This window comes from Oncorhynchus mykiss, chromosome 5 (genome assembly GCF_013265735.2).
Source record: "Oncorhynchus mykiss isolate Arlee chromosome 5, USDA_OmykA_1.1, whole genome shotgun sequence".
Lineage (NCBI taxonomy): Eukaryota > Metazoa > Chordata > Actinopteri > Salmoniformes > Salmonidae > Oncorhynchus > Oncorhynchus mykiss.
In genome coordinates, this window is record NC_048569.1 from 29855661 (window position 1) to 29874890 (window position 19230).

The 19230-nt window shown below is 42.3% G+C and overlaps 1 protein-coding gene across 1 annotated transcript in view; it reads left to right on the forward strand.

Moving 5' to 3' along the window:
- Positions 1 to 3948: 3948 nt before the first annotated feature.
- LOC110523590 (ras-related protein Rab-14) overlaps positions 3949 to 19230 on the forward strand; it is a 43315-nt gene continuing 28033 nt past the window's right edge. Inside the window, exons 1-3 of the mRNA XM_036977244.1 lie at positions 3949 to 4148; positions 14495 to 14553; positions 15643 to 15696. Coding sequence (XP_036833139.1) covers positions 14502 to 14553; positions 15643 to 15696 — 106 coding nt within the window. The 5' untranslated portion in view covers positions 3949 to 4148; positions 14495 to 14501. The remainder of the gene's footprint in view (positions 4149 to 14494; positions 14554 to 15642; positions 15697 to 19230) is intronic.

Genomic DNA, 19230 nt, shown 5'->3' on the forward strand with positions numbered 1-19230 from the left:
AGGCTATATACAGAGGGTACTGGTACAGAGTCAATGTGGAGGCTATATACAGAGGGTACTGGTACAGAGTCAATGTGGAGGCTATATACAGAGGGTACTGGTACAGAGTCAATGTGGAGGCTATATACAGAGGGTACTGGTACAGAGTCAATATGGAGGCTATATACAGGGGGTACCGGTACAGAGTCAATATGGAGGCTATATACAGGGGGTACTGGTACAGAGTCAATATGGAGGCTATATACAGGGGGTACTGGTACAGAGTCAATATGGAGGCTATATACAGGGGGTACTGGTACAGAGTCAATGTGGAGGCTATATACAGGGGGTACTGGTACAGAGTCAATGTGGAGGCTATATACAGAGGGTACCGGTACAGAGTCAATGTGGAAGTTATATACAGGGGGTACTGGTACAGAGTGAATGTGGAGGCTATATACAGGGGGTACTGGTACAGAGTCAATGTGGAGGCTATATACAGAGGGTACTGGCACAGAGTCAATGTGGAGGTTATATACAGAGGGTACCGGTACAGAGTCAATGTGGAGGTTATATACAGAGGGTACCGGTACAGAGTCAATGTGGAGGCTATATACAGGGGGTACCGGTATAGAGTCAATGTGGAGGCTATATACAGGGGGTACTGGTACAGAGTCAATGTGGAGACTATATACAGGGGGTACTGGTACAGAGTCAATGTGGAGGCTATATACAGGGGGTACTGGTACAGGGTCAATGTGGAGGCTATATACAGGGGGTACTGGTACAGAGTCAATGGGGAGGCTATATACAGAGGGTACCGGTACAGAGTCAATGTGGAGGCTATATACAGGGGGTACTGGTACAGAGTCAATGTGGAGGCTATATACAGAGGGTACTGGCACAGAGTCAATGTGGAGGCTATATACAGAGGGTACTTGTACAGAGTCAATGTGGAGGCTATATACAGGGGGTACTGGTACAGAGTCAATGTGGAGGCTATATACAGGGGGTACTGGTACAGAGTCAATGTGGAGGCTATATACAGGGGGTACTGGTACAGAGTCAATGTGGAGGCTATATACAGAGGGTACTGGCACAGAGTCAATGTGGAGGCTATATACAGAGGGTACTGGTACAGAGTCAATGTGGAGGCTATATACATGGGGTACTGGTACAGAGTCAATGTGGAGGCTATATACAGAGGGTACTGGTACAGAGTCAATGTGGAGGCTATATACAGAGGGTACTGGTACAGAGTCAATGTGGAGGCTATATACATGGGGTACTGGTACAGAGTCAATGTGCTGGGGCACCGGTGTCGAGGTAATTGAGGTAGTATGTACATGTAGGTAGAGTTATTAAAGTGATTACGCATAGATAATAACAGAAAGTAGCAGCAGTGTAGAAGGCGGGGGGGGGGGGGGGGGGGGGGGGGGGGGGGGGGGGGGGGGGGGGGGGGGGGGGGGGGGGGGGGGGGGGGGCAATGCAAATAGTCTGGGTAGCCATTTGATTAGATGTTCAGGAGTCTTATGGATTGGGGGAAGAAGCTGTTTAGAAGCATCTTGGACCTAGACTTGGCATTCCTGTACCGCTTGCCGTGCGGTAGCAGAGAGAACAGTCTATGACTAGGGTAGCTGGAGTCTTTGACAACTTTAGGGCCTTCCTCTGACACCGCCTGGTATGGAGATCCTGCAATTCAGAAAGCTTGGCCCCGGTGATGTACTGGGCCATGCACACTACCCTCTGTAGTGCCTTGCGGTCGAAGGCCGAGCATTAGCCATACCAGGCGGAGATGCAACCCGTCAGGATGCTCTCGATGGTGCAGCTGTTAAACATTTTGGGGATCTGAGGACCCATGCCAAATCTTTTTAGTCACCTGAGGGGGAATAGGTTTTGTCGTGCACTCTTCACGACTGGTGTGCTTGGACCATGTTAATTTGTTGGTGATGTGGATGACAAGTTCACAAGCTATATCATCGTATTGTTTTTATGTCTGGATGTGAATCAGCAAAGAAATTTGATCTAGGGGGCCTACAAAATATGAACCTAGTTATCCTATGGAGTGAGTTGCAGTGGGCCCAGATCCCATTCCAATATATGTATTTTTTTAAGTGTGGGTCTATAAATATGGAAGGCTGTTCCCGCCACTCCCCACAAAAAAATCTGACTACAAGTTATGAGATACTAAATCAGAATTATGAGACAGTAAGTAATTATTATGAGCTAGTAGGTCATAATTATGCAATAGTAAGTCATAATAATAATAATAACAAGATACTAAGTCATTATTGTGAGATAGATAGTAAGTCATGATTGTGATAGTATGCTCTACAGATGGTAAATATGGACTATCCAAATAAAGAAATAAAGTGTGACCAAAGTGTTCTCCCTGCCACTTTACAGCTGAGGAAAGGGGCAGGAGAAATGTAATCACTCATTTATATAGACGCAAGGACTCTCTTTTTGGGCCTTATTTATAATTATACAGATAACACAGACAGAACAGGTAGAGGGCAAAACACACGGATCGCCTACCAAATCAAACCCACCCCAACTCAAAAAATTACATTGTTTTAAAACAATGGAGTAAAACATGCATACATTTGAGTTCTGATGGGGTAAGACCTTTGCTCATAAGGCATTTAAAAGTTACATTCTTCAAGAATCAATGGCTACATATTAATACTTTTAAGGTAAAAAAAAATGTATGTACCAATTCAAAATTGCCCCTTTAATAATGGATTTAATTAATTAATTAAAGAAATCTGATGTCAACCAGATGCCATTAAACAGGTACCCACTCACATAAAAAAAACTCTCCAATCCATTATTATGGAAATATATCACCACAAACACTCTCTCTTTCTCTATCTCCTCTCTCCTCTCTCTCTCTCTCTCTCTCTCTCTCTCTCTCTCATACACAATGTGTGATTCATATGACCAGTCCGTCCACCTGGTCGTGCTGCTGCTCCAGTTTCAACTGTTCTGCCTGCAGCTACGGAACTCTGACCTGTTCACCGGACATGCTACCTTATTCCACAGTGCTGTTTTCTACTCTTAACTATTTCTCTCTCTCTCCCTTTCTCTACCGCTCCTGCTGTCTCGACCTCTGAATGCTTGGCTATGAAAAGCCAACTGACATTTACTCCTGAGGTTGCACCTGTTGCACCCTCTAAAACCACTGTGAATATTATTTGACCCTACTGGTCATCTATGAACATTTCAACATCTTGAAGAACAATCTGGCCTTAATGGCCATGTACTCTTATAACCTCTACCTGGCAAAACCAGAAAAGGACTGACCACCCCTCAGAGCCTGGTTCCTCTCTAGGTTTCTTCCTAGGTTCCTGCCTTTCTACAGAGTTGTTCCTAGCCACTGTGCTTCTACATATGCATTGCTTGCTGTTTGGGGCTTTAGGCTGGGTTTCTGTATAAGCACTTTGTGACATCTGCTGATGTAAAAAGGGCTCTATAAATACATTTGATTTGATATGGCCAATATACCATCATTGGCTATATCCAGGCTCTCTGCATTGAGCTACGCATAAGAAATAGCCATCATATATTATTAGCCCTATACCGCACCCCCTCGGAGCTTACGCCTCGATCCCACCGACAGTGCTTACAGTTTGGTACACCAGGCGGTACATTCATTTCCAATGGAATGCTGTGTTTGCCTTGCAGCATTGGTTGCAGAGGCAGTTGCAATGCGTTCTGTGTGGTGCATACGTTGGATTTATTGAAGGTATGCGTCAAACTTTACCCATTGACGGCTTCACATGGTAGCAGAAGGTGAATGTTGAACTTTGTTGCACATATTCAGATGATGCTATGTACTATTTTGCGCAAAAACACTGTTAGTGTGATTGAGGCGTTATTGCTTAATAAGTATAAACCGGATGCAACCCGGATATAGACGGTCTATGAATTGGCGTATGAGAACGTGAGTAGATTACCTTGAAAACAACGGGCGGACATCTTGGACGCAGTATCCAGTTCTTATTATACCGCAGTGCCTTTGTCCAAGAAGCCCATATACAACAGAGGAAACCCTGTGCAGTGCAAGCAGCCATCTTGGATAGACAGCCAAGGCAGATACTTCAGGCAGGATAACCTACAGATAGATCCCTTCTGAGCAGCTCAAGACATAAAACCGACAATTCCCGGTGAGAACAAAAACACGATATAGACGTGCTGGTATCCACATATAACACATTTATAAAACTGTAAACATGTTGTCTTACATAGTAAACTAACTAGCTAACGTACTACGCTAATTTGCTAACATGGCAGCTAACTGTCAAGCCTAGCTAACCAGTAGTTAACGTTTCCAGTTAACGAGTTTCATAAATTGGCAACGTTTACTAGAAGGGTGACTACTAGCTATCTAACGAGATGTATTTTGCTTTGTATATATTTGTTTTTACCATTCTTCAGTTCCCGTGGTTTTGGCTAGCCATTGTGGTTTTCGGTCTATCTGTATTTCGGGAACAGGCTGTTGAATTTCGGTAACTATCTAGTATAAGTAGCTAGCTAGCTGACCGGAAGAGTAAGTTGGCTAATGTTCAGTACCTATCACAATTGTTGGCGCAACATTTCACTTAAGATAACTCTAACATAAACAAGCTATCACAGCTCATCATGGTAACGTTACTGTCTTTTTGACCGACATAGTTATCTAGCTACCTATTTGTAGAGCCAATAAATGATGACACGCATTATGATTAGCTTGTTTCTAGCTGGCTAGTTAGCTAGCAGGTCAGTGACGATAGCTAACGACGTACGAGACTAGGCCCAATGTTATGGTCATAGCTAGAAATGTAGCTACTCCAATTAACTACCCACCTCTCTCCAAGCTCCGTTGCCTGAATGAGCTAGATATACATTTCTCTTAGCGTCCAATCATCTACAATAAATAGATGTTAGTTAGCCAGCTGTCTCAACAGACACCAACTGACGTTGTCACGGTTTGTGTTAACAACATCAGTTAGCCCGACAGCTAGGTAGCCACCCATGGCCAGCTGATGGATGGTGCTGAATCCTTAGCCAAATTAGTTTGTCAATCCTTTCCATTCATGTAGCTAGCTATAATCAGACGTGTAGCTACTTGAAATGTCAAAGATCAGTCACAAGCCAACTGTATTGTTCTGCGATATTGTGTCATTCATCAAAGTACATCATTATTAACTTACTGAACAAAAATATGAAGGCAACAATTTAAAAGATTGTACTGAGTTACAGTTCATAGAAGGAAATAAATTCAATAGGCCCTACTCTATGGGTTTCACATGACTGGACAGGGGCGCAGCCATGGGTGGGCCTCACACACACAAAAGGGCTTTATTACAGACAGAAATACTCTTCAGCACCCCCCTGGGCTGGTGTGTTTACATGTGGTCTGTGGTTGTGAGACCGGTTGGATGTAATTTAATTTATTTTTTATTGAACCTTTTATTTATTTAACTAGGCAAGTCAGTTAAGAACAAATACTTTTTTACAATGATGGCCAAACCCGGAAGAAGCTTGGCCAATTGTGCGCCGCCCTATGGGGATCCCACTCACGGCCGAACGTGATACTGCCTGGATTCAAACCAGGGACTGTAGTGAAGCCTCTTACACTGAGATGCAATGCCTTAGACCGCTGCGCCACTCGGGAGTACTGCCAAATTCTCTCAAACAATGTTGGAGGCGGCGTATGGTAGTGAAGTTTACATTCAATTCTCTGACAACACCTCTGTTGGACATTCCTGCATTCAGCATGCCAATTGCACGCTCCCTCAAAACTTGACATCTGTGTCATTGTGTTGTGTGACACAACTGCACATTTTAGTGACCTTTTATAGTCCCCAGCACAAGGTGCACATGTGTAATGGTCATGCTGTTTAATCAGCTATTTGATATGCCACACCTGTCAGATAGGTGGATTATCTTGGCAAAGGAGAAATGCTCACTAACAAGGATCTAAAAAGATTGGTGCACTTTTTTTTGTGTGTGCGTATGGAACATTTCTGGATTATTTTATTTCAACTCATGAAAATGGGACCAACACTTTACATGTTGCATTTATATATTTGTTCAGTAGCTCAGCAAGCTATCCAGTAATCACACAGATGACTAGGGACCTCACGATACAATATTATCACGATACTTAGGTACCGATATTATATGTATTCCGATTCTATATTGTGATTTTATTGAGATTCGATGTTCCAAACATATTGCTCACCATAAGTCTTCTGCAGAGGGACAAGGGAGAGCCATGATAAACAAATTGGCTTCCTTTTTAGAAAGATGGAGAACAAGCTATGAAGGAAAAAATACTGGGAGTTTTGGTGCAGGTACAGCCATCTAACGCAAACATAATATTGTCAAAACAATAATATCCCCCCCCCCCCCCACACACACACACACCATGCATCCTTATCTAGGCCTCATCTCAGCCAGCTCATAATCACATAAATATTTATTTGTTATGATACAAATTAGGCTTTGATTAGGTTGGAATATGAATGTATTCATGTAGAAGTGTCACCATATGAAAGATACCCATCTGTGTGACATGAGCAGAGGAATTTGGTAATTTCTTGGCCTTGAATTTTATTTATATTAAATCCCTTATTACAATTGCACATCACACAGTAAATTAAATGAAAAGAAATGCACTGTATGTGTGTTGATTAAAACCACGTTCTGCAAGTGTTTTGTTCATTCCATCTCTGCCTTTGGTTCTGATCACAACCCAAAGGCATGTGCAATTTACCACAGGATTTGGATGTTGTGTGACAGCATAACAATATGGCAATGAGTCAGAGAAGAGGGCAAACAGCCCATGTGTGTGACACCGATTTTTATATTTGTTCAACAACAGGAAATGGATGTGATTTAAAAAGAAAGAGGTGACAGCTCTGTTTTATGAATCGGTGTGAGTGGATGGATAAGCATTGAGACTGCAGTTTGGTCACATGCTGCTCTCAATCGCCCTCTCCTTGGATGGATACTCCACCTGGGCTTCACTCAGGAAAAGGGGAGTTTTCCCCCATCATTTACCCAAAGAAGGAATGGGCCTAGCGTTAGTGTCCAGAATATACGTGTTTGTGTGTGTACGGCTCTTGTAGTCGTATAGTTGCCGCCTTATGGAGAAACTCTCACATATGAGCCTGGTGGCACCACATAAGAGGGTCATGTGAGGGGTGGCAGTCAGGTTAGCAGCAAGGCAAGCAAGTAGTCAGGACCTCACACACCACTGACACAGTTGTTAACAGCAGGGGAAAATAGTTTTACCACCAGTTTAAATTGGTTCCTTAGAAAAGCAGTCAGGTATGGTAGACCACTTCACAGTCAGTGTATCAAATCCCTCACCAGAGCTTATCCCACACCCTAAGTACATGATTTCCCTACCTCATCAATTGCCGTTGTCCTTGTTTACCCCACAGCTTCTCTTCTGAACTCTCTGCACTATTGTTTTTCAAGCAGCTAGAGCTGCAAAGGGGAGTGTTTTGCTGCAGGGGTGTGTGGCCCCCAAGGGTCTCTGACCAACCACGTACTGAGAGGAAAAGGGTTAGATGACACCTTAACCTGGAATTACCCCACTCAGCCAATTAGCACGCATCCACTCACTTCTGTTCTGGATGGCACTGCTCTCTTCCCTGTGTAGTTTACTCAATCTGCCTCTGCATATCACAATGAGAGCATCCCTTTTCTTCATCCTGCTCCCCGGTCTCCTTTTCACTTTCTACTTCTGTCTTTCACCTTCTCCCATCTTCTCTCAATTCACCCTAGCTCAAAACAGAAGCATTTGTCATAGTGCTAAATTGTTTAGAAGGAAAACTTGGTCGTTGAACAGCACGCCATAGCACAGCTCTTTTTCTGGTTGGCACCAGGCTCTGTTGCATAGCGATTTGAATCTACAAACCTGCTTTAACTGCAATGCCGTTATAACTAGTGTGTACTTAACCACAGGCTAAAGAGGAATTTCCCGGATAGAGGGAAACAAAATGGGACACTGGGATTACCATGATAATAGATGACTTAGTCACTGGTATTCACAGGTTGTACTTTATAGGCTACTATCCAGGGTGGTTGAATTTGAATTCGACTTGCATTACAGATGTCAGCTCTCAAACTCCAGTGTTAGACCCCCCCCCCCCCCCCCCCCCCCCCAAAAAAAATATATTGGTCGACCGAGACGTGTATTTTCCATATATAGACACACCCTATGTTTGAATCAAATCAACTATATAAGCACTGTGATAAAACATTTAATACACAGATTACTGAAGAGGGTGTCAGAGATCAATATAGCCTAACCAGAAAAAAAGTTATACCATTCTTGGCGATTGGGAAACAAGCAAACCCATTAAACTAAAGCCGTTATAATGGTTTCTATGTTATGGTCTTCGATGGTAAAAATCTCAAACACATTGTATAGTGTTTTCCAATGGGGTTGGGTGTAATGGTAAATGTCACTAATCACACTACATGTTTTCTAAGAATTTGATTGAAAAATATAACGACTGCCATACAATTGTATTTTATTAGGGTTGTCACAACATTTTAGTCACTAGCTGATTTCTCCATCAAAGTTTGGGCTTGTAAGAAAGGTCTTCATATGAGAATTGCACCATACAGATAGCCCTCCCAGAGAGCTGCCATTTTTGACTATTCAAGGTCGAGTTGGGTTGAAGGACAAGCTGAATTGCTTTCATGGAGGACTGGCTCGACCACACAATGCATTTTCACCATGAACAAAAGCTTTTTTCCCAAAGTTGCAAAGAAAATGTTATCCATTTAACCCCCTAGAGTCCACGTCCGTACCCCCGTCGAAATCTAATTATCATAATATAAAAAATCCCCATCAAAATCTGTTAGTTTTAAGTTAGAGACATAAAAACATTTTTTTGCATGGGCTGCGTCTCAATCCGCCGATGTCGCCCTTCCACGCCTGAGGTGAAAGGTGGCAGAGCTAGAGCAGTCAGACCATGAGACATCCTGAAAATCGGTCTTCTCACAAAAATGTCTGTAGCGCCCGACCGGTTTGGCCATAGTAACTTTTATAACCCCTCTATAGAAAGGTGAGTCTCCTTCTTGTGCTTTTTGAGGTGGACTGACTCCTCTGTAAACTATTGTCACACCCCTTTTACTCTGACTATCTGTGAGTCCTCAGAGCAGTTTGTTGCTTGAGGTTTATGAGGCAGAGTGGGAGCCCCCATGGCTAGGAAACACTCCATTGAACATGGTGCATAATGATAATGAACAACCCCAACATAAACACCTATTTGGTGCTATGCAGTTCTAGCTTTCATTGAGTGAGATTAGGCTACATCTCCAGAGAAGTTCTCGATCTTTGTCATGATGGAAAAATAAGGGGGTAAGCGTTTTTTTTATTTAATTTATTTAACTTCACAAATTTGACATTCATTTCGTAATTGGTTATTATTCATCTAACTAACCATTTTACTGATTTGACTGCTGACCTAGAGATTGTAATTAGGGGTGTGAATGTTTAAACTTTTTAAGCAAAATCGGGGACATTAAGAAATAAGAAATATCACTAATGGAAAAATGTTTTTCCCCTTTTAAAATGTTAAATCACATTGCAGCTTGCTCGCCTGCTCTCTCATCGCTAAACACACTCGCATCGTTAGTCTTCGGTCTGTTGTGTGTAGAATATATTAGCCTATTCTTTGATGATAGGCCCTGCTTTACTGAAGTTGTAAGACATTGCCTGGTGGCTGACCTGCATATACTGTGCCTCTCCCCGCTCGCTCTCTGTCCCTTGCTAGCTCTCTATGAAAGATGCAAGTGTTTGTTCTCGGAAGTACGGTCTCAAGGTAGACTTTGATCTGAAGCCATTCTTGTGGTTGTTGTGATTTTGCTCTTCATTGTATATGTTTGTAGGTCTATGTAACCAAATTGTATCTATGATCATATGCTATCCATTCATGTTTATATCTGAGAATTAACCAATGATGTCAGGGCACACCCGGCCATGATTCCAGACACCTGTGCGTCATTTGACACTATAAACTAGTGACCCGCAGTGTTTGTCATTATACCCTGATGAAGATGGCTTCTCTGTCCAAACGTTGGTAATTAAATTATTGTATCATAGCTCCTAGAGTGGACGGCTCTCCGTTCTCAGAAGTACGGTGGCTAATAAGTCTCCTTTGTTCCAAAATACTGAATCTTTAGGAGTCGATTCCTAGCAGAAGATTTTTCGTTTCTACTGAATGTCTTGGTATGTCACAGTATTTAACTAACTTTAAGGTCATTTTTTAGGAGAGGGCTGTCTGCGTGCAGGCAGAAAGTCTATGCACAGACAGTTTGAGATTATTTGATTGACAATTCTGGTTGCCTAGTGATGGATGTTTGTCGAGCTTCAGAAGCGGTATTCCTTTACAGACAAACAAAAAATAATGGCTGTTTTTTAAACCCGTTTTTGGAACCAAAATTGAGGATCAGAACCGGGAACAAAAGTGATCTATACTGTTCTGTAACAGAACCGTCATTTTAAAAGCATGGGAACCGGTTAATAAAACTTATTTTAAAACATTTTTATTTTAGGCCACCAAAAAACACAGCAAAGCCCCTATGCAATGCCTTCACTCTGTCACTCAAACTTATTCCAGTGTCTGCCTGCTAGCTGAAAATCTTTGCCAGTGGGTGTAGGCTTCAACCTCCTCTGAAACTTAGGCTACTGGAGTCTACTGGCGTTACAAGCGTGATTCAGAAATTAGGAATAGAGATGTTTTATTAGAGAACAATGGACTAACTTGTTCAATGCTAATTAAGGAAACTATAGTTATCATGTTTCAAATTGGATTTATTAACTACAAAAAGGTAAGACGTGTTTATTTTAATTCTGGTTACGCTCTGCACACATAAGCTTGTTAGAAAGCTAGCTATGGTTGGAAGTACAAAGAAATTTAAGTTCCTCCATAGAAGCCGCTCCTTCGTAGGTATAATTCTGTGGGTCTAATTCAGATTTTTATTTATCCGTTATTTTACAAGGTAAATTGACTGAACGCGTTCTCATTTGCAGCAACGACCTGGGGAATAGTTACAGGGGAGAGGAGGGGGATTAATGAGCCAATTGTAAACTGGGGATGATCAGGTAGCCATGATGGTTTGAGGGCCAGATTGGGAATTTAGCCAGGACACCGGGGTTAATGCCCCTACACTTACGATAAGTGCCATGGGATCTTTAATGACCTCAAGAGAATCAGGACACCTGTTTAACGTCCCATCCGAAAGACGGCACCCTACACAGGGCAGTGTCCCCCAATCACTGCCCTGGGGCATTGGGATATTCTTTTAGACCAGAGGAAAGAGTGCCTCCTACTGGCCCTCCAACACCACTTCCATAATGCATGTCATAACAAGATGCCCAGCACTTCAAGCAAAGCCTCCTCCTCGGCTCCTCCACCCTCTCGCTCTCTCCCCGATTGCAGAATTTCAAGGAACAAAATAAATAGTTGAAACTAAGAATGAAACTAATAGAAAACAATTTCGCTTCCAACTCCTGGTTTAAATGTTAAGCAAAATTGTCTGTTTGTCATATCCCTAATTGTAATGGAAAACTACAGATTGTAGGTTTATCATGGGATGGTAATAACGATGAGTCTGGCTCTGCTGCATCTCATCTTGTTACAGTCCATAGTTCTGTTGTAAATAGGATTAAGGCTTCTTGGAATAACTCCTCGGACAGGCCCTCTCCGTGTGTGCGTGCATGTGTGATCTATGATGAGCCTCAGCCTGATTTTGCAGCCTCCCTGAGAGTACTTGTTTGACCTCGCTTCCTCATCTAGGCTTAGGCCATTGTCTAGTCCTTTTACACAACCTGCCCACAAAGTACGTCCCGACTCCAAATTATATTTCCGTTCTCCTGAAGTGTACACTTGTTCACTACTTCCATTAAATCTAAAATAATTAGATTGGTGAAGGCATGGGCTAGAGGGACTTTCCACCATATTTTTTTATTCCAGTCATTTCCTTTCAAATCAATGAAGGGCAGTGAGCAAGTGCACACTTTGGGAGGAACAAGAGATGGCCTAATTGGGACGAAGCCGGTGTCAGTTGTCTGAAGCTTGACGACTTCATGCTGATTTGATGGACAGACATTGGTTTGGTTAGGCCATGTAGATACATTTCATATAGATATTGGAGTTAAAGATACTGACTGTATGTTGACTTTGTGGTCAGATACATTGCTATCTGATGGTTTCATCTCCAGCTGTGCTGAATCTAGTCTCAAACCAGACCCTAGGCACAACAGTGACTACGGGCTGGTTTCAATGATGGACTCTTTTGGCACAGAGCAACTACATTACTGCCGATGTCACTACCTTATCCGTTTGAATAAAATACCAAATCATCTAGCAAAAGGGAGATCAGAGGTTACTTTTAATGAGTGCATTTCACAAGTGGCTAGTTTGCCTCAACTACTACCTTTACTAAAACCTCTAAAGGTTTAGCTTGTAAACTTTTGGTTTCGGGTTGTAGCGTTCTTGCATGTCTGCCTTGTGATTTGTTGGGAGAGTTGTCTGTCTGAAGAGCACCCACCCCTGAAAAATATTTTTCCTTTATCGAAGTTGCCAGAGGAGTCCATCATTGAAACCAGACCCTAGTTACTGTTGCCTAGGGTGGGGTTTTTGAGACGAGGTTGAATCCTACCCATATGTTTGAGAGATCAGTGCTGCTGGGCCTGCCTTCTAACTGAGAAATCACATGATGGGAATCTTGAGAAATCAGGAATGATTCATACTACCTAGAATTCTGTTTATTTGTCAGACAGCAAACCAGCTGCTCTGTCTGTATAGTACATTCTGAGACATGGTGACAATACTGACCATATTGATAAATCCATACGCCTAATGTTGCAGTGGTGAGCAGCTAGACACAATGTTGCAGTAGAGAAAGTTCCTTCAGAAAGTATTCACACCCCTTGACTTTTTCCACAATTTGTTGTTACATCTTGAATTTAAAATGATTACATTTAGATGTTTTTGTCACTGGCCTACACACAGTACCCCATAATGTCAGAGGACTTGTTTCTCAATTTTATTTTTTATTAGTTAAAAATGAAAAGCTGAAATATCTTGAGTCAATAACTATTCAACCCCTTTGTTATTGGCAAGCCTAAATAAGGTCAGGAGTAAACATTTGCTTAAGTCACATAAGTAGCATGAACTCACTCTGTGTGTAATAATAGTGTTGAACGTTATTTTAAAAGTCTGGCTCATCTCTGTACCCCACACATACAATTATCTGTAAGGTCCTTCAGTTGAGCAGTGAATTTCCAACACAGATTCAACCACAAAGACCAGAGGTTTACCAATGCCTCGCAAAGGACACCTATTGGTAGATGGGTAAAATAAAAATGATGTATCGATTCACCCAGTCACTACAAAGATACAGGCGTCCTTCCTAACTCAGTTACTGGAGAGGAAGGAAAGCGCTCAGAGATTTCACCATGAGGTCGATGGTGACTTTAAAACAGTCTTCCCTTCAACCCATTAAACTCTGAGTATGGATCAACAACATTGTAGTTACTCCACATTACTAACCTAATTAACAAAGTGAAAGCCTTTACAGAATACAAAGATATTCCAAAACATGCATCCTGTTTGCATTAAAGTGATACTGCAAAAAAGGTGGCAAAGCAATGAACTTTTTGTCCTGAATATAAAGTGTTATGTTTGGGGCAAATCCAACACAGTTTTTCAGGATAAAAAAGTAATGGAATGGAGCTAAGCACAGGCAAAATCCTAGAGGAAAACCTGGTTGAGTCTGCTTTCCACCAGACACTAGAATATTAATTCACCTTTCAGCAGCACAATAACCTAAAACACAAGACCAAATCAACACTGGAGTTGCTTACCAAGAAGACAGTGAATGTTCCTGAGTGGCCGAGTTACAGTTTTGAATTAAATCTACTTGAAAATCTATGCCAAGATCTGAAAATGGTTGTCTAGCAATGATCAACAACCAATTTGACAAAGCTGGAAGAATTTCAAAAGGAATAATGGGCAAATGTTCCACAATCCAGGTGTGGAAAGCACTTAGACTTACCCAGAAATACTCACAGCTGTAATCGCTGCCAAAGGGGCTTATACAAAGTATTGACCCCTTGGGGTGTGAATACTTAGGTAAATGAGATTTCTGTATTTTAATTTTCAATACATTTGTAAACATGTTTTCACTGTCATTATGGAGTTTCTGTGTGTAGATGGGTGAGAAATCAATTGAAATCATGCTGTAACTCAATGTGGAAAAAGTCAAGGGTTATGAATACCCATAGGCACTAATTGTGTGGTCAGCCCAAGCACTGTACAATTAAATGGGATTGTGAGTGATGTCGATAGACAAAATGTATTGATAATGTGTGGTTTCTGCATGATACCAGATATAATTGATTCACAGACCCACAAACACCACCCTGATTCACCCAGCAGGCCGGTAATGACTTCATTGTCTCTGAATCCTATAAGCGTTCTCTCTCTCTCTCTTTCAGAGCCACGATGGCCACCGCACCGTACAACTACTCCTACATTTTCAAATACATCATCATCGGTAAGTGTGCTGAGGGAGTGGAGTGGAGGCCTGTATTTGTATACTACTGTGCTGTATGTGGGTCACCCAGTGGCTGCAGTTAGTACACAACTCAGTGAGATGCTACTGCTGCTCTCCCTACACAAGCCCTGGAAGAGTTCCCATCAGGAGACTAGAGACTAAAACCCCAGGCCCTACCCATGACCTCTATCACAGCAGCTTATTTGTATGTAGTATGAGGTTACCACCTAAAGTGACTTGAAACATTTTCATCAATAATTGTTTTCCCAGGTAGCTAGCCTAAGCCAAGATAAATTGTTTGTTATAATGAACCAACAATGTACTAGAGCAGGCTAATAAATAAATTACATGAATACATTAATTATTGCTCTCCTTCTGTCTGGTCTATATTACTAACAGAAAAAAAGTGAGTAATGAGCATAAATAGCTTACATTTGTGGAGGTGGTCCACTTTTCCAAATAGTGTTTTCCCATCTGTTTGGGACCTTTTTAAAACAGGGCAGTTAAATCACTATCTCAACATCTCTCCAACTAGTTGTAGGTAGTTTACCGTGGTGCATTGAGGCCTTAAAAGCCCCACCTTAATGTCAACACATTTCCCTTCCTTGTCTGATTGTGGACCTGTTTGAGAACAGCCAAAAGGCTCTGTCATGTTCTTCTTTTGTTTGCTGTCTGTTATGCAGACGTCAACGTGGTCATACAACACAAACACACACTTTACACACCACTTTAGCCCCATAGCTAGAGCAGACATTAGTGTATAGGCCTAAACAAACAAAAGGTGCTCTCCTCTCCCCCACTCGACTGGAGGTAACCATACCAGCCTTCCACTCAGTCAAAGCCCTGCAGGCCTATTCATACTGCCTCTTAGATAGAATCTGTTAATAATGTCTGAAGAGGAGAGGGAAGATGCTCTTTCTCTGCTACAACTAGGGCCCAGAGTCTTTCCTGGTCAGACTAAGTGGTCAGGGAAAACTCCTCCCTAGATATGACATAGGAAATAAGTTAAATCTGCAAGAAAATTAGTCTCCATCTTGTATGTTATGTTGAGATTGAACATGGATCCTAACACCTCCTCTCTCTCCATAGGGGACATGGGGGTAGGGAAGTCGTGTTTGCTTCATCAGTTCACAGAGAAGAAATGTAAGTACATCCCAGCTCCCCACTGACTCCAGACAGACCCAACCCTCTGACTCCATCTACTCTAAATCCCCTCTGATGCCATCAGACTCACACTGACTAGACCGGGCACGAGTCTGCGTCCGTCATCGCGCGCATGTTGATTTTGTCCATCCACCACAGACACGATCAGGACACGCAGGTTGAAATAGCAACGCGAACTCTGAACCAACTATATAAATTAGAGGACAGGTCGAAACACAAACATTCATGGCCATTTAGCTAGCTAGCTTGTTGTTGCTAGCTAATTTGTCCTTCGACATTAACATTGGGTTGTTATTTGACCTGAAATGCACTAGTTTTTTTTCTTTCTGGATCTTTGTAGAATTTTGAGTAACACAAAATTGTGTGTTCTCTACTCCGATAATTAATTCGGATGAATTCATTTGTTTCTAGCTAATCTCTCCTTCTGTGGACTTTATATGGTGGTTGGCAGCCAACTTTTAAAGTCCATTACCACTACCAACTGAACTGGAGTGTGGACCTCGGTTCATCTTTCAATCACCCACGTGGGTATATGCTCCTAAAAACCAATGAGGAGATGAGAGAGGCAGGACTTGCAGAGCGTCAAGTGTCAAATATAGAACCAAGTTCTATTTAAGCGCCTGGCTATGATTTTTAAAAATGTTTATGGCAGTATTAGCAGCAGTATGTGCAGATGCTCTGCTCTTCATTGGTCTATCTCGCATCTCATCCTGCATGGCACCGTCTCGTCATACAAGTGGCCCATAGACGTGGCTCTAAATGAACAGGCTGCTGCTTTGTCAGTGCTGAATGTCAGGTTTGAAGGCTTCCTCCCTGCCACTGGGTAACATTGAAACGCAGGTGGTAAAAACCAACTGGCAGGCTGATCTGCCAGTCTGAAATTGATACCACCTGCCTTCTCTGTTGCCTCACAATGGAGGTGAAGTGTCTGTATATGATCGAGAGCACCTGATTTTTCTGTGTGGTTGGATGTGCCTGTCGTACTGTATGTGTATATGGGTTCTATTAATACCTTCAGTTAGTGCTAGCTGTGTCACAGGAAGGCTGTTCTGTATGGTAGTTTATAGCGAGAGGGAGATTGAGCAGGGGAATGAGGGAGTGTAGTTACAGTAAAGCTGGGTGTACACTACATGCTTTTGGCCCTGATTAAGCTGTCCCAGACAAGTTTTTGAGATCGGAGACAAAATCCCCATGTCGTTGCCTACTCAGGCCACGCGGCCGTCACCGGTGGGCGTTTAATGTGAGTGGGTTAGAGACACAATCTGAGGTCTACCGATCCTGTATTTGAGTAGTCCCAGACATGCCGATATATTCACATGCTTGATTTTATCAGCACAATCGGCAATGCGTTTTAAAATGTATTGTCACACAAATTGTGCAGTGAAATGTGTTGTTTTACAAGGTCAGCCATAGTAGCACGGTGCCCATGGAGCTAATTAGAGTTAAGTGCCTTGCTCAAAGGAACATCAACATACTCTTCACGTTGTTGCCTGGGTATTCGAACCAGCGACCTTTCACTTACCACTAGGCTATCTGCAACCCTACCTTGTAGTGTGAGATGTGCAATGAACATTTGAGCGTGGTGACCAGCAAAAGCCAATGAGAGTTCGCCAGACGTTGTATCACATCACCCAGAATGTGACTACTAGTATGCATTTGTACTTGCCTTTAACCAAAGCCAGTGTCAAATCATTACACCTCTGTTCACAAGCAAATATTATATATTTTATACCTCTGTTCACAGGCTAAATATTTCAACTAGAACTAACCAATTACGTTTTGCTGATACTGATTTAATCGGGCTGTTTAAAAAAAAATATATATATTTGTAATAGTGACAATTACAACAATACTGAATGAACAATGAACACTTTATTTGACCTTTAAGCAAAATCAATTTAGTCTCAAGTAAATAATGAAACATGTGCGACCTGGCCAAGATAAAGCAAAGCAGTTCAACACAAACAACAACAGTTACACATGGAATAAACAAACACACAGTCAATAATACAATAGAAAAGTCTATATACAGTGTGATGTATATTGCCTTCTAACATGCATTTCTTTTAACTAAATATGCAGGTTTAAAAAAATCTATACTTCTGTGTATTGATTTTAAGAAAGGCATTGATGTTTATGGTTGGGTACATTTGTGCAACGATTGTACTTTTTTTGCGAATGTTCTTTTGTTAAATCATCACCCATTTGGCAAAGTTGAAGTAGTGATTCGATGATAAATTAACAGGCACTGCATTGATTATATGCAACGCAGGACAAGCTAGTTAACCTAGTAATATCATCAACCATCTGTAGTTAATTGATTGATTGTTTTTTTGTAAGATAAGTTTAATGCTAGCTAGCAACTTACCTTGACTCCTTGCAGGCACAAGGTCCTTTTGATGCTGCACTCCCGTAACAGGTGGTCAGCCTGCCACTCAGTCTCCCCGTGGATTGCAATGTAATCGGCGTCCAAAAAGGCAGATTACAGATTGTTATAACTTGAAATCGGCCCTAATTAATCGGTCGACCTCTAATTTCAACTCTGTATGGCAAGCATGAATATCTGTCAAAAACATGTTTGAGGCTGCTTTGAGTCACCGCTCATTCTAGGTACGTTAAGGCTAATCACATCATTGTTTTGGCCGCGTGGTATGGAGAATCCTCACGACCAAGAGAAGAATCTTGTAGTGTGCCCCCCTGTCTGCTCCACATGGTTTAGTGTGCCCCCCTGTCTGCTCCACATGGTTTAGTGTGCCCCCCTGTCTGCTCCACATGGTTTAGTGTGCCCCCTTGTCTGCTTCACATGTTTGTCAAGATGAATAAATGACAGGAAAGATAGTGGTTTAATGTGAGAGGCTCAGCGACGTTAGGTTTAGAGAGACAGCTTAATCACATCAATCTGATCTAATCACACTCCAGAGAGAAGGGAGCAGATGAGGCAGGCTGAGGAAGTGTTCTGTCTACTGAGTCAGTCTGATCTAATCACACTCCAGAGAGAAGGGAGCAGATGAGGCAGGCTGAGGAAGTGTTCTGTCTACTGAGTCAGTCTGATCTAATCACACTCCAGAGAGAAGGGAGCAGATGAGGCAGGCTGAGGAAGTGTTCTGTCTACTGAGTCAGTCTGATCTAATCACACTCCAGAGAGAAGGGAGCAGATGAGGCAGGCTGAGGAAGTGTTCTGTCTACTGAGTCAGTCTGATCTAATCACACTCCAGAGAGAAGGGAGGAGACGAGGCAGGCTGACGAAGTGTTCTGTCTACTGAGTCAGTCTGATCTAATCACACTCCAGAGAGAAGGGAGGAGACGAGGCAGGCTGACGAAGTGTTCTGTCTACTGAGTCAGTCTGATCTAATCACACTCCAGAGAGAAGGGAGGAGATGAGGCAGGCTGACGAAGTGTTCTGTCTACTGAGTCAGTCTTGCATGATGGGAGATGTGGTTCATTCCATTGAGGCTCCTCATGACTCTGGTTAATATGTGAGATTTAATTAATTCCACTGCCATCTTTGATTTA